We start from the raw sequence: 15,507 nt of genomic DNA on the forward strand, positions 1-15,507 counted from the left end.
TTGGATTTTTACGAATTATCTTTGAAAGATAGGGTCCTGAAAAAGGGACACTTCATTTTTTGATGAGTTTAGTTTGGGTAGCTATCTGCATTGACCCTTTTACACAAACTTGTTTTTGAGTCATCACATAATGCTGCTTCTACTGTTTATCGCTTATTCCTAGTTATATGTTCATACACTACGTGACTAAAAGTATGTGAACACCTACTCGTCGAACATCTCATTCCAAAATCATGGGCAGAGAACACATTTCCACTGCTCCAGAGTCAAATGGCTTAGGCTTGTATGTGGCTGCTCGGCCAAGGAAACCCATTTCATGAAGCTCCCGATGAACAGTTTTTTTGCTGATGTTGCTTCCAGAGGCAGTTTGGAACTATGTAGAGAGTGGTGCAACCGAGGACAGACAATTTGTACGTGCTACGCGCTTCAGCACTCGGCTGTCCCGTTCTGTGAGCTTGTGTGGCCTAGCACTTCCGGCTGAGCCGTTGTTGCTCATAGACGTTTCCACTTCACAATAACAGCACTTAGTGTTGACCGGGGCAGCTCTAGCAGGGCAGAAATTTGACGAACTGACTTGTTGGAAAGGTGGCATCCTATGACAGTGCCATGTTGAAAGTCACTGAGCTCTTCAGTAAGGCCATTCTACTGCCACTGTTTGTCTATGGAGATTGCATGGCTGTGTGCTCAATTTTATACACAGGGCAGTACCGAGTGTGGCTGAAATAGCCGAATACACTAATTTGAAGGGGTGTCCACGTACATTTGTATATACAGTGTATATACCTCAATTACCTTGCTCTCCTGCACATCGACACGGTACCCCATGTGTATAGTCAAGTTATCATTACTCATTGTGTATTTATTACTTTTATTATTATGTGTGTTATTTTTCTATTATTTCTCTATTTTCTTTCTCTGCATTGTTGGGAAGTTCCCGTAAGTAAGCATCTCACTGTTATTCACTGTTTACGAAGCATGTGACAAATACAATTTCATTTGATTTGAATCGTGGATTAACTCTCACTGGCTTTGGAAACACAACATCTAGATTAAAAGAGGGGGGAGTTTAGTGAATGTTGTCAAAGCTCACCTGCTGTCGCTGTTGCTGTGCCATCTGTCTGCGACTCCCCCCACAAAAACTCCAGACTGGCCCATAATCCCTCTGTCTGGAACCAATCTGTGTGGTTCCTTGGCTGTGTTCCAATTCTATACCCTTTTCCTGAAGTGTGCACTCATGGATATGAAAAGAAAGGAGTAGAGTAAGTAATATGATGGAAACTTCCTCCAGCTATGCTTGCACCAATCAAATGCTTCCAGGCACCAAATGCATGAGGGGGAGTAAACGAGTGCACACTTCTGAATGAAGGGTAGAGAATCGGAACGCTACCCTCGTTTCCCTAGGATTTGATCTATGGTGTAAAAACAATAGATATTCTCCTGAGAAATATTACATTCTAGTGACGGATGCTTGGCGTATTTGTCCAAAGACTAGTTATTGCCTTCTAGCTGCTATCAATTCTGTTGGTGCCCTGGGAGTCATGTCAATATCTTCAGTTTAGGTCTGCATGCATCCTAAACTGATAAACACACACACATCTCCCATTGACGTCAATGCATGATTTCTAGATCTACTTCTACTTCTTGAGGTCACTCGTTGATTCTCTATTTGGGATTCAGCTCCTCAGTAAGATCATGCATCAAATTGGAAGAGTCGTACTGTATGTATCCTTAGACTGTATGTTCTAAAGCAAACTGCCCTCTTTGGTGAGGTGACCATAATCCCTTACACCATGATACCCCTCAGCCTCAGATTCGGAGCAACAGGGGCACACATCTATAGGCATGCAAGCATGTACACACAAGCACACATACAAGTGCATGGAGATACACACTAACAGACACAGGCCAATATGTTTTTATTTTATACAATAGACACACACACACTCATACTAGCACACCTGCTAAAAACTATCTAATCTGTCTGTGTCCTTCACCTTCTCACACACACAGACCAGCCGGGAAGACTGTTTGTGTGTGTGTGTGTTTCTAATGAGAGACCTTTGGAGTGAGTGACAGTGTCAGAAGGTTAAATGTCACCCTCTCATGGCCCTCCTGAGCAATTAGAGAAGGATGACCTCTACCATGGCTCTACCAGCACCACTACTAAATCGATTTACTCTATACACCAATAATTCGCCTATATATTGTACACAATCTCCCATTACCATTTTCTTTGAGGTAAGCCGTCTAAGCAAAATAGCGATTTAGTTAGTTACGGAATGGACGGCTGTGAGGTGTACTAGCTGCATGGGAGTAGCCAAACTGATCTGGTATATTCATTTCTTTTAGATATTTAAGTTCTTATCTACAGTCAAACCCCAGTGGAATAGTTTGTTGTGTGTACGGCCAGGACCTTCCCTCAATGTGTTCATGTTGCGTGTCCTTGACCACCCCAAACACTTATGTTGTTATGACTCAGGATGGCAGGGTAGCCTAGTGGTTAGAGCGTTGGACTAGTAACCAGAAGGTTGCAAGTTCAAACCCCTGAGCTGACAAGGTACAAATCTGTCATTCTGCCCCTGAACAGGCAGTTAACCCACTGTTCCTAGGCCATCATTGAAAATAAGAATTTGTTCTTAACTGATCTTGCCTAGTTAAATAAAGGTAAAATACATTTTTAAAAACTCCCCTGTCCCCTGTGCTATCAAGCCCTGGCACACCTGGTTCCTGTCAGAATGTATTAAGCACCTTCCCAGAACTGTACAATGCAATATCCCTTACCTTGCCATTTACCGTAGGCTCCATTCAACTAGCGCTGAGGCAGCACTTTCTCTGTCACTTTCTCAATTCTCCCCCACCAAACAACAATGCCACCATACATCCCAGTGCTGGCGTGTTATTGTCAGTGCAGGAGGCCTTTTGCAAAAGTCCTTGATGACATTTTATTCAGTTCATCGTCTTATCAGTTCTTCAAGTCTTTGATTTGATTCATCATAGTTCACTCCACAGTTTTGAGGATGTGCATTATTTGGGTACATGTTTCAACAGCTGTACTGTAACCCACTGAGCGTGTTCTTGACTAACTGTTAGAATCTTGTTATTCTTCAACCATAGACCTGTCATTACACGTGCCACGGGTTGCAAGGTTACAAGATAAAAACACATGCGTCTGCGGTGACACAGATAAACTAGGGATTGTTTTTACTCTTCGTGAGTGCTCCTGTCATGTCAAACACGTGGCTTCACAGGGATTCATTAATGTTACTGAGTTCTGAAGAGAACAACAGAATACTTTACAGGTGATAGAGAATCACACTGAGTGATAGTTTAGATTATTCTCATGTTCAACATGTATGATTTTATTCAGATCTCCATTAGCTGTTGAAGAAGCAGCAGCTATTCTTCCTGGGGTCCACACAAAACATAGAACATGACGAAATACCCAGCACTAAGGGACAGCAACAGTAACAAAAATGTAAAATGTGAACACTACTATTTTAAGAAGAAAATAAAGAATAATAAATAAATGAACAATACTAAGTAGTGTGTGTCTCTTCAGAGTCTGTGTTGTTCCTTGAAGAGTTGTTTTATCTGTTTTTTAAATTTATTTTATTGCTTGCCTGAGTTACCTGAGGTGAAAGAGATTTGTACAAGACGATTTCAATCAGTGGATCACTGTGAGGACTGTCGCTGGGAAACAAGAAGCAAGTACAGGGAGTGAATATTTAATAAATAACCGACATGAAACGAAACACCGACAGCGTCTGGACAAGGGAAACATAACATTAATGCTGACACGGGGATGAAACTGAGGAATGGAAAGATATAGGGGAGACAATCAATAAAGTGATGGAGTCCAGGTGAGTCCAATGTAGCGCTGATACGCGTAACGATGGTGACAGGTGTGCGTCATGATGGGCAGCCATTATTACCTTGAGTGCCTGAGAGAGGGAGCGGGAGCAGGTGTGACAGATCACATTTTGCGAGTGAGTGAGTGAGTGAGTGAGTGAGTGAGTGAGTGAGTGAGTGAGTGATTCCCTGAACTGGTGTGAGCACATAATCCTTCAAATTGGAGCGATGAAGTGAGGTTTGGTAGGCTGACCTTTTCACTTGTCCAGTGTGGCTCAGTTGGTAGAGCATGGTGCTTTCAAAAGTTGGGATTGTGGGTTTGATTCTTGTTGGGGCCGCCAATATGAAATGTATGTTCGCATAACTGCAAGTTGCTTTGGATCAAAGTGTCCTCTAAATGGCATATATATTGTAAAATATATCTTAGGTTTGGTAATATAAACTCAGCAAAAAAAGAAATGTCCTCTCACTGACAATTGTGTTTATTTTCAGCAAATTTAACATGTGTAAATAAGTTCCACAGACATGTGACTAACAGAAATGGAATAATGTGTCCCTGAACAAAGGGGGGTCAAATCAATAGTAACAGTCAGTGTCTGGTGTGGCCACCAGCTGCATTAAGTACTGCAGTGCGTCTCCTCCTCGTGGACTGCACCAGATTTGCCAGTTCTTGCTGTGAGATGTTAACCCACTCTTCCACCAAGGCACCTGCAAGTTCCCGGACATTCCTGGGGGGAATGGCCCTAGCCCTCACGCATCTGATCCAACAGGTCCCAGACGTGCTCAATGAGATTGAGATCCGGTCTCTTCACTGGCCATGACAGAACACTGACATTTCTGTCTTGCAGGAAATCACGCACAGAACGAGCAGTATGGCTGGTGGCATTGTCATGCTGGAGGGTCATGTCAGGATGAGCATGCAGGAAGGGTACCACATGAGGGAGGAGGACATCTTCCCTGTAACGCACAGCATTGAGTTTGCCTGCAATGACAACAAGCTCAGTTCGATGATGCTGTGACACACCACCCCAGACCATGACGGACCCTCCACCTCCAAATCTATCCCGCTCCAGAGTACAGGCTTCGGTGTAACGCCCATTCCTTTGACGATAAACACAAATCCGACCATCACCCCTGTTGAGACAAAACCGCAACTCGTCAGTGAAGAGCACTTTTTGCCAGTCCTGTCTGGTTCAGCCTTACAACAGGCCTACAAGCCCTCAGTCCAGCCTATTGCGGACAGTCTGAGCACTGATAGGGATTGTGCGTTCCTGGTGTAACTCGGGCAGTTGTTGTTGCCATCCTGTACCTGTCCCGCAGGTGTGATGTTCGGATGTACCGATCCTGTGCAGTGTTGTTACACGTGGTCTGCCACTGCGAGGACAATCAGCTCTCCGTCCTGTCTCCCTGTAGCGCTGTCTTAGGCGTCATGCCTCCTTGCAGCATGCCTAAGGCACGTTCACACAGATGAGCAGGGACCCTGGGCATCTTTCTTTTGTTGTTTTTCAGTAGAAAGGCCTCTTTACTGTCCTAAGTTTACCGAACTGTGACCTTAATTGCCTAAGCTGTTAGTGTCTTAATGACCGTTCCACAGGTGCATGTTCATTAATTATTTATGGTTCATTGAACAAGCATGGGAAACAATGTTTAAACCCTTTAGAATGAAGATCTGTGAAATTATTTGGATTTTTACAAATTATCTTGGAAAGACAGGGTCCTGAAAAAGGGCTGTTTCTTTTTTTGCTGCGTTTGCACTTATTCATACCCAATAGTTTAAGAATCAGACGGTGTAATCGTCACATAATAGACAGATTCAAAACACAATCATCATATGCTTTCTTCTCATAATAAGAGACTCTGATTTCTGTCAAATAGGACATCTTTACACAGAGAAGAAAGCGGTGTCTGGGCGCAAATGCCATCAAATACTGCCATATTTGCAAAATGTCAAAGATGAGTCTTTGAAAAGGTCAGCGGGAAACCTTTTTAGATAATCATGTAATGATGCTATTCCAATGACAGGCCTTTCACTTGTGGGATACGGTCTGCATGCAATTGTAAATGCTGGAATTTATAATTAGAAATACAGTGAGCTCCGAAAGTATTGGGACAGTTGAGAACCTTTGGTTTGTTTTGGCTCTGTACTCTAGCACAATGGATTTGAAATTAGACCATGACTATGAGGTTAAAGTGCAGACTGTCAGCTTTAATTTGAGGGTATTGTCATTCATATCGGGTGAACTGTTTAGAAATTGCAGCACTTTTTGTACTTGTAATTTTTGTAAAAAATAATTGAATAATTTTCGAAACACTTGTACATTATTGTGGATGCTACCATGATTATGGATAATCACAGTCCCAATACTTTTGGTGCTCACTGTCTTTATTTTTAATTTTTTTAATATATATATCTTTTTGTTTATATCTGTCGGCCCCAGCCACGAAAGGCTATGTGTGTAGTTAACCGACCCTCTCTGCTCAGTCATCGCCATTTTACTTGATTAGCTGTTGTTGTCTCACCCGTTGTTGTCTTAGTTAGCGCTCCAAATCAACACCTGTGATTACTTTATGCCTCGCTGTATGTCTCTCTCATATGTCAATATGCCTTGTATACTGTTGTTTAGGTACCCAACCATACCCCTGTCTGCACATTATGCCCTGAATCTATTCTACCACGCCCAGAAATCTGCTCCTTTTATTCTTTGTCCACAACGCTCGAGGCGACCAGTTTAGCCGTACCCTCATCCTCCTCTGTATCCTCGGGTGATGTGGAGGTAAACCCAGGCCCTGCGTGTCCCCAGGCACCCTCATTTGTTGACTTCTGTGATTGAGAACGCCTTAGTTTCATGCATATCAACATCAGAAGCCTCCTCCCTAAGTTTGTTTTACTCACTGCTTTAGCACACTCCGCCAACCCTGATGTCCTTGCCGTGTCTGAATCCTGGCTTAGGAAGGCCACCAACAATTCTGAGATGTCCATACCCAGCTACAACATTTTCTGTCAAGATAGAACTGCCAAAGGGGGAGAAGTTGCAATCTACTGCAGGGATAGCCTGCAAAGTTCTGTCATACTTTCCAGGTCTATACCCAAACCGTTTGAACTTCTAATTTTAAAAATTAACCTCTCCAGAAATAAGTCTCTCACACCCCCTCTACTCCCAGCTGTGCCCCGGACACCATTTGTAAATTGATCGCCCCCCATCTAGCTTCAGAGTTCGTACTGTTAGGTGACCTAAACTGGGATATGCTTAAAACCCTGGCAGTCCTACAATCTAAGCTAGATGCCCTCAATCTCACACAAATCATCAAGGAACCCACCAGGTACAACTCTAAATCCGTTAACATGGGCACCCTCATAGACATTATCCTGACCAACTTGCCCTACAAATACACCTTCGCTGTTTTCAATCAGGATCTCAGCGATCACTGCCTCATTGCCTGTATCCGCTATGGGTCCGTGGTCAAACGACCACCCCTCATCACTGTCAAATGCTCCCTAAAACACTTCTGCGAGCAGGCCTTGAGAAACATACCCGGCCAAAACATAGAAACAGATAACATAGAAATAAAGAAACTAGAATGCCCACCCTAGTCACACCCTGGCCTAACCAAAATAGAGAATTAAAGCCTCTCTATGGCCAGGGCGTCGCAAGCACCTTTGGAAGCGATTACAGCCTCGAGTCTTCTTGGGTATAACGCTACGAGCTTGGCACACCTGTATTTGGGGAGTTTCTCCCATTCTTCTCTGTAGATCCTCTCAAGCTCTGTCTGGTTGGATGGAAAGGGTCGCTGCACAGCTATTTTCAGGTCTCTCCAGAGATGCTCGATCGGGTTCAAGTCCGGGCACTTGCTGGGCCACTCAAAGAGATTAAGAGACTTGTCCCGAAGCCACTCCTGCATTGTCTTGGCTGTGTGCTTAGGGTTGTTGTCCTGTTGGCAGGTGAACCTTTGGCCCAGTCTGAGGTCCTGAGCACTCTGGAGCAGGTTTTCATCAAGGATCTCTCTGTACTTTTCTCCGTTCATCTTTCCCTCGACCCTGACTAGTCTCCCAGTCACTGCCACTGAAAAACATCCCCACAGCATGATGCTGCCACCACCGTGCTTCACTGTAGGGATGGTGCCAGGTTTCCTCCAGAAGTCACGCTTGGCATTCAGGCCAAAGAGTTCTTGGTCTTGGTTACATCAGAACATAGAATCTTGTGCCTCACGGTCTGAGAGTCCTTTAGGTGCATTTTGGCAAACTCCAAGCGGACTGTCGTGTGCTTTTTACTGAGGAGTGACTTTCGTCTGGCCACTGTACCATAAAGGCCTGATTGGTGGAGTGCTGCAGAGATGGTTGTCTTTCTGGAAGGTTCTCCCATCTCCACAGAGTAACTCTGGAGCTCTGTCAGAGTGAGTCAACTCCCTGACCAAGGCCTTTCTCCCCGATTGCTCAGTTTGGCCAGGCGGACAGTGCCATCTCTCACCTCTCTCTCTTTCTCTCGCTCTCTAGGAAGAGTCTTGGTGGTTCCAAACTTCTTCCATTTAAGAATGACGGACGCCACTGTGTTCTTGGGGACCTTCAATGCTGCAGAAATTGTTTTGTTCCCTGCTTCGACACAGTCCTGTCTCAGAGCTCTACAGACAATTCCTTAGCCCTCATGTCTTGGTTTTTGCTCTGACTTGCACTGTCAGTTGTGGGACCCTATATAGACAGGTGTGTGCCTTTCCAAATCATGTCCATTCATTTGGATTTACCACAGGTGGACTCCAATCAAGTTGTAGAAACATCTCAAGGATGAGCAAAGGAGAAAGATTGCACCAGAGCTCAATTTCGAGTCTCATAACAAAGGGTCTGCATACTTATGTAAATAATGTTCATTTTTTTAGACTTGTTTTCACTTTGTCATTATGGGTTATTGTTTGTAGATTGATAAGGAATTTGTATTATTTAATCCGTTTTAGAATAAGGCTGTAACATAACAAAATGTGGAAAAATGGAAGGGGTGTGAATACTTTCCGAATGCACTGAAAATACTGTTGCCATTCTATTTATTTATGTTGTCTATAAGACAATGATTTACACTATTGTACCTTGAGTGTACAGACATGTCTTACTTTCACATAAGACAGCACAGGTCTATTAGCGTTATTATTGCCTCCAACCATACAGTATCACATCCTGATTTCCATAGTATCATTCACTTTAAGCCTTAGTCACCCATTTGATATGCAGCGCAAAGCACTACGATTGTGGTTTCTGTCAAGGCAAGTAATCGTTTTCTGCATTTGATAATGCCACCGACCCCAGGAATGGACTAAAGAATTCTGGGTCAGGTATAATCTTGCTCTTCCCTGCACCCTGGCTACTCGAATCCAAACATTGCCTTTCTCTCTTTGAGCCTTTTTGGCTTTGACATTTTATGATTAGTTTTACAGTAATGCCCGCCGGCATGTCCTAGGATTCCTGCGATCCATTCGCCACCAACAACAACAAGAGGCCTGTTTCTTTTCTCTTTTTTTCTTGCCCTCCTCGATCACCATGGAGATAACCGGGTTGTGTTTACCACCTGACTTCTGTGGGGCACAATGGAAATATGATTATGGTAATGGGGTTGTGTTTAGTGACGATCGAGGAGGACTTGTCCAGACGCTTAGGCCCAGTGAAGAGGCCCATTTAGGCGATACCCACAGCCTTAATTAAGATTTTATTCATTTTAATTGAACTAGATGAGCTTTGATTAAGCACACAGAGGCCCCAATGTGGCCGCGCCTAAACAATGGTGGCCCTTTTGTCAACCACATAATGAAGCGCTTCGTCTGCTGTTGCTGTTTTTGGCCGAGAGGAGAGAAGTGCTCATTTGCTTGATGGGCTCTCTGACACCGTCTCTTAATGTGCTTCCAAATGTAGGTAACCTTTGAGAAGCCTCGATCTGTGCGTCACCAGGAAATGCACGGGGAAGGGATTTAATGTTGCGCGTTGCCCTGAAAGCTTTTAATGAAGCTTTCGGCTCATCAGGCAAGACTAACACATCAGGCAAGATTTGGCGGCCAGTGCCATCTCTCACCTCTCTCTCTTTCTCTCGCTCTCTTTCTTTCTGAGAGAAAGGCAATTTGTGTCCTATTTTTATTAATTGAGCTTTTATTGTTATTGTTATTATTGTTATTAACTTACTTTCCTATAGTTGTTGCATTGTCATGTGGTGAACCTGCAAGGGAGCATGTACTTCATGTACTGTATATATGACAAATAAACAAACTTGAACACACATACATCTAACTTTGGCATTTACGTGTACATCTCTCTCTCGGCAACCACTGAGTGCCCCGACAAAAGAAAGAAAGACGAGGCTGTCCTAGCCCACTAATGCACCCACAAAGTGCTTTCTAATATGCACACGGGGAGAAAGATTCAAAGTTTTCTATGGCACTGTAGAGTAGGCCGGCACTCTAAGGTTAATCACAAAGTGGAAAGCCTAAACGTTGGGCACCGTTTATGGAATCAAAGAAAAATGTTGTGTAAGATGGGGATGGACGGCTGCACCAAGCCAAGGCTGCTGCCAGTCAGTGCTGATGAATTAGACTGTGTTCTATTAAAATGACTCCTCTTATCCGGCTCCCGCTCCAAACGGCCCACGCTTTGTATTATTGTCATTTCCCTTAATTACCGGCTGTCCCCACAGCCACAGAGTTGTAATTTATGCGGCGGAAATTATTTTCTTAACATCACTCCAATGAGCCTTTCAATGCTTTGTTGCAATGAACTTTCTGCGGACATGGATTCGATCAGCTGCCTTATGTTTTTGACTGGCTGTATCTGCATGCACATTGAGAGACTTCCTGCTTGTTGTTAGTCTGAAGGTTACTGTTGTCATGACATTGGCCTGGGGGGTAGGTTTATGACAGTCATAAATACCTCTTCCCCCTTTTTCCTCTCTCTACCCTACTGAGGTTACATTTGCAAAACCCTTGGTTAACATAGAGATTCTGGGAACATCAGAAGGTGGGGGGAAATGAACTATATTCTGGTAATGCGACCAATTGAACATATGCGGTGGTACTTAACGAATATGATGTCAGTTCGGTTGTCATCTGAGACATTCTCATCAATGATAAGATGACAAACTCTATAGTGGAAAGTCTACACATCAGAGTTATCGGAATCACATGGAATTGTTGTTCAATTTAAATGTTTGAATATTAAATTATTCGTGATGGGATGAAATGAGATTTTAGCTTCTAAAATGTGAGATTTGGCTTTTCACAAGAGAGGGCTCTGCTCAATCAGTGGCCTGCCCCTGTGAAGGGACATGGGCTATAAAACTTTTCAAACTTTTCGAGCCCTCCTCTCCCTTCCTATATAAGCCCTTGACGTCAATGTAACCTCCTGTTCCGAGGACGTGAGGACGACGGTCCGATGTCAGAATGGTTCAGATAATAACTACAGAACGAAGCCAACATTGGCGTGAGCTTTGGTTGCGAATGGTATGAACTTTGAACTCTTATTCACTACAGAAGTGATACCTTCTAGCCGTTGAGTTAGCAACAGCCGCTGCAAACGAGGGTTAGGAAGGAACAGACAGAGAATCCGGTCTACCACACAACGACGTTACTAAAACGTATTCAGTTTGCCAGCAGAGTCATTCTTCAAAAGAACAAAGGACTCGGTTGGGCAACACAGCCTTCCATCTACCACCAACCTACCGAAGCGCAGCTCAGAGTAAATATTTATTGCATTTTCCTTTTCCAAATGGGCGGTAATTTAGGATGCATAAGATACTGTATTTACGATAGCACAGCTTCGCCATTTGTTCCTCAGTCTTCCCGCTCTTTCACTCAAACTCAGCCCCTTTTCTTTTGTGTAACAAGCTGTCATATCTGTTTCGCCCGCTAGGGACGTTTTCCTTTATGACGTAATTTGTAATCAAGTTATGATTGAATTATGTGTATGTGTAATTCTGTGTGATTAGTTAGGTATTTAGTAAATAAGTAATTAAACCCCATTTTGTATTGCTGATTCAACTTGTGAGCCAGGGTTCGTGCAGATAACCAAGAATTTACAACTTTCAGATGAGACTGAATTAAGATGACGATTAATATTGACTGCTATTGATGTAAAATATTATTAGGTCTTTAAGAGTTTATTCGGAAGATAACAGCTCTATAAATATTATTTTGTGGTGCCCGACTCTCTAGTTAACCTCTTGCTCCTTCCTACCTGGCACGCAGGCGTCCCATCTAGAGCTCTGGAAATGTAAATGCGCTACGCTAAATGCTAATAGTATTAGTTAAAACTCAAACGTTCATTAAAATACACATGCAGGGTATTGAATTAAAGCTACACTCGCTGTGAATCCAGGCAACGAGTCAGATTTTTAAAATGCTTTTCGGCGAAAGCATGAGAAGCTATTATCTGATAGCATGTAACACCCCAAAAGACCCGTAGGGGACGTAAACAAAATATTTAGCATAGTCGTCGCTACACAAACCGCACAAATAAAATATAAAACATTCATTACCTTTGACCATCTTCTTTGTTGGCACTCCTAGATGTCCCATAATCACTATTGGGTGGTTTTTTTCGATTAAATTGGTCCATATATAGCCTAGATATCGATCTATGAAGACTGTGTGATAAACAGAAAAAAATAGCGTTTCATACGTAACGTCATTTTTTAAAATTCAAAAAGTCGACGATAAACTTTCACGAAACACTTCGAAATACTTTTGTAATGCAACTTTAGGTATTAGTACACGTTAATAAGCGATAAAATTCATCAGGAGGCGATGTAAATTCTATAGGTGTCCGTCTCGAAAAAATGTCTGGAGAGAGCTCGACCAAAACATCCGGTCGGAGACCGGAGGGAATCGGTTCCCTTGATTCAGTTTGACCAAGAATCAAAGCTGAATCAAATGACAAGACTCTAGACAACGTGTGGAAGCTGTAGGCACTGCAACCTCGGCCTCATTTAATTCGGTTCACTTTGAACAATTCCTGGAAGTTGCGCAAGGATATTTATTTCCATTTTCAGTGATCAGATTTTCCTGCACTTTTCGATGAAACGCACAGTCACAGCCGTGATTTAACCAGTTTTATAAACGTCTGAGTGTTTTCTATCCACACATACTAATCATATGCATATACTATATTCCTGGCCTGAGTAGCAGGGCGCTGAAATGTTGCGCGATTTTTAACAGAATGTTCGAAAAAGTAGAGGGTCGACTTAACAGGTTAATTACATTTACATGATTAGCTCAATCAGGTAATATTAATGATGGATAAATTATTTTATAGGATAACATGTCATATCACTTAAACCGGCATAGCCAAAGACACGACACTGTGCTCCTTCTCCTCTTCCTGTGTTGTCATTCATTGTTTGTTTGTTGGTCTGTAGTTTACTGTGCTGCTTCTTCTCTTCCTGTGATGTCATTCATTGTTTGTTTGTTGGTCTGTAGGTTACTGTGCTGCTTCTTCTCTTCCTGTGATGTCATTCGTTGTTTGTTAGTTGGTCTGTAAGTTACTGTGCTCCTTCTCTTCCTGTTTGTAGGTTGCTGCTACACCACTTTGCAGTGTAGAGGTTGCAAGTGACATAACACAAGCTGCCAAACTAGAGCAGTAGGTACTCTACCCTTACAGTTATATGTACCAGGAAAGCCCACCCATGGATGTGAAACACATAAAACTGCAGAACATTGAGGTACTAACACATCTAATGATCTGCGAGGCCAAATGTCATCAGACAGCTGAAAGCCATGCTGTGGCGAGACAACCTGTGGCTCCGGCCATACTGTATGTGTTGGCTTACTGTATTACCCCTGCAATAGAATACAGATGGTACGTTATAGTATGGAAACATGTTTTTGCCCCAGAATTTTCAAGCCTTTGAAGAAACCAATTGATAGCTTTGCAATGCGAAAACCAAAAGCACAGAGCACTTTTAGTTAGAGAGAGAAATAAATGTTTAGCCATTGAATAGATACTCCTCCCGTATCGGCCAGATCTATACAGTTCCATGCCTTCCTGAATTTTGCGTAATGGCTTTATTACCTGCCAATTTTTGCTCCCTCTCCCCCTCTCTGCGTGATCGCTGCTGGGAAAATGCTGCCTGCAGCGATATGTTCCCTTTTAGACCACAGAAATAATGACACAACATGGCGTAATGGATTTGATACAAGCTACGTGCTACGAGGCAACGAAGGGGCAGATAATTGTTGGTGGGGGTGATGAAGGGACAGTAGAAAGAAAAACAAATCTGAGAGGCAATTCCGCAGGAAAAAAAGAGCACAAGCCTCCACCCCCCCAGCATCTCATAAATGTATTAGAGATTGAAGTCACGGCCCGGGCTCCAATCTCGATAATCGAAAACAAACCTGGTTTAATCCCTCGGGTGTCCTCTGTTGCCTTTCTACGTAGCATCACGCACACACACAACCTCCATGGGCAAACGTGCTGCAATGTTTATTGAATTAATGCACCCTCCAGATGCCAGCGAGAAGACAAACACAGGCGGTATCAAGGTCTTGGACTAACGGTCTCTCTGACAGGAAGTGGCACAATGTAATGCTGTTTCAGGTGTTGGGCCATGCTGTGGAACAGGCCTTTATAGGGCTAATGAAATGATTATTTTGTATGATCCTGTAGTTAATGAAACATTTGGAAGAGTTTATACTCCAGATGGACCCTATGGAGTAGATCAGGCATTACATTTTTTTTACTCTTTATTGGCAAACAGGCCTATATGAAGTGAGGTTAAACACAGTTGTGGTGTGTTTGAAGCAAGCAGTTGAAGGCATCTCCACTCTGTCGTCTGATTTCTGTTGTAGTCTTCTCTCTCTCTCTCTCTCTCTCTCTCTCTCTCTCTCTCTTCTCTCTCTTCTCTCTCTCTCTCTCTCTCTCTCTCTTCCATAGTGTGTAGCATGTTGTTGAAGCCGTCTCTGCTCTGATATCTGATTAAAACATGTTTCTCTCTCTCTCTCCTAAAGCTACATTGGGGACCCTGGACTTCAGTTTACTGTATGACCAGGAAAACAACGCTTTGCACTGTACCATCAACAAAGCCAAGGTGAGCATTCATGATGTTTGTCATTCTATGGGAAATTGTTTCCATGGTTTAGGGTTAACCAATGTAAAACACACACACACACACAACCAGAACCACCCTAAGCATGGATCAACATCTCATAGGTTAATTCGTTATATCAGTTGTTAATTCATTACCAATCTGTGCTATTAAGCTGTTGTCAAGTTTAAACTATAACCTTTTCGTAATGCTTGTCAAAATAGCAGATGTAGTATTGATACTCACATTTGTATTGCTTAGTAGTCACTGCAGCAATTCCATTTAAGTACCTAGGTCCGGGGCTCAATAGCAGTACATATTATGATCCATACATAGCAATATAGTAGGTAGCTGGTCTCTAACTAACTTTGCATAATGACAGGGAATAAATGGTATGTTTCTTGTTAAATAGTCAGATGTTTGCAATTTATCCTGCTTTACACGCAGCCTGTAAATGGTACCATAATTTCCCCCCCTATTTCGGATAAAAGATTAAGAGGACTTTTAGAGCTCAGCAGCTCTCTCTTTTCCTATTTTCAGATATCTAGAACGGTAACATAAAGTAGGCTCCACGGACATTCATGATGCTACATGGTTATATTTTGATCAAGATGGT

General features: G+C 42.9%; 1 protein-coding gene across 1 annotated transcript in view; it reads left to right on the forward strand.

Moving 5' to 3' along the window:
- LOC118389877 (double C2-like domain-containing protein beta) overlaps positions 1-15,507 on the forward strand; it is a 151,509-nt gene that overhangs the window by 47,179 nt on the left and 88,823 nt on the right. The window contains exon 2 of the mRNA XM_035779835.2: positions 14,815-14,894. Within this exon, the coding sequence (XP_035635728.1) occupies positions 14,815-14,894 (80 nt within the window). The remainder of the gene's footprint in view (positions 1-14,814; positions 14,895-15,507) is intronic.

The sequence above is a fragment of the Oncorhynchus keta genome, chromosome 11 (assembly GCF_023373465.1).
Source record: "Oncorhynchus keta strain PuntledgeMale-10-30-2019 chromosome 11, Oket_V2, whole genome shotgun sequence".
NCBI classification, from domain to species: domain Eukaryota; kingdom Metazoa; phylum Chordata; class Actinopteri; order Salmoniformes; family Salmonidae; genus Oncorhynchus; species Oncorhynchus keta.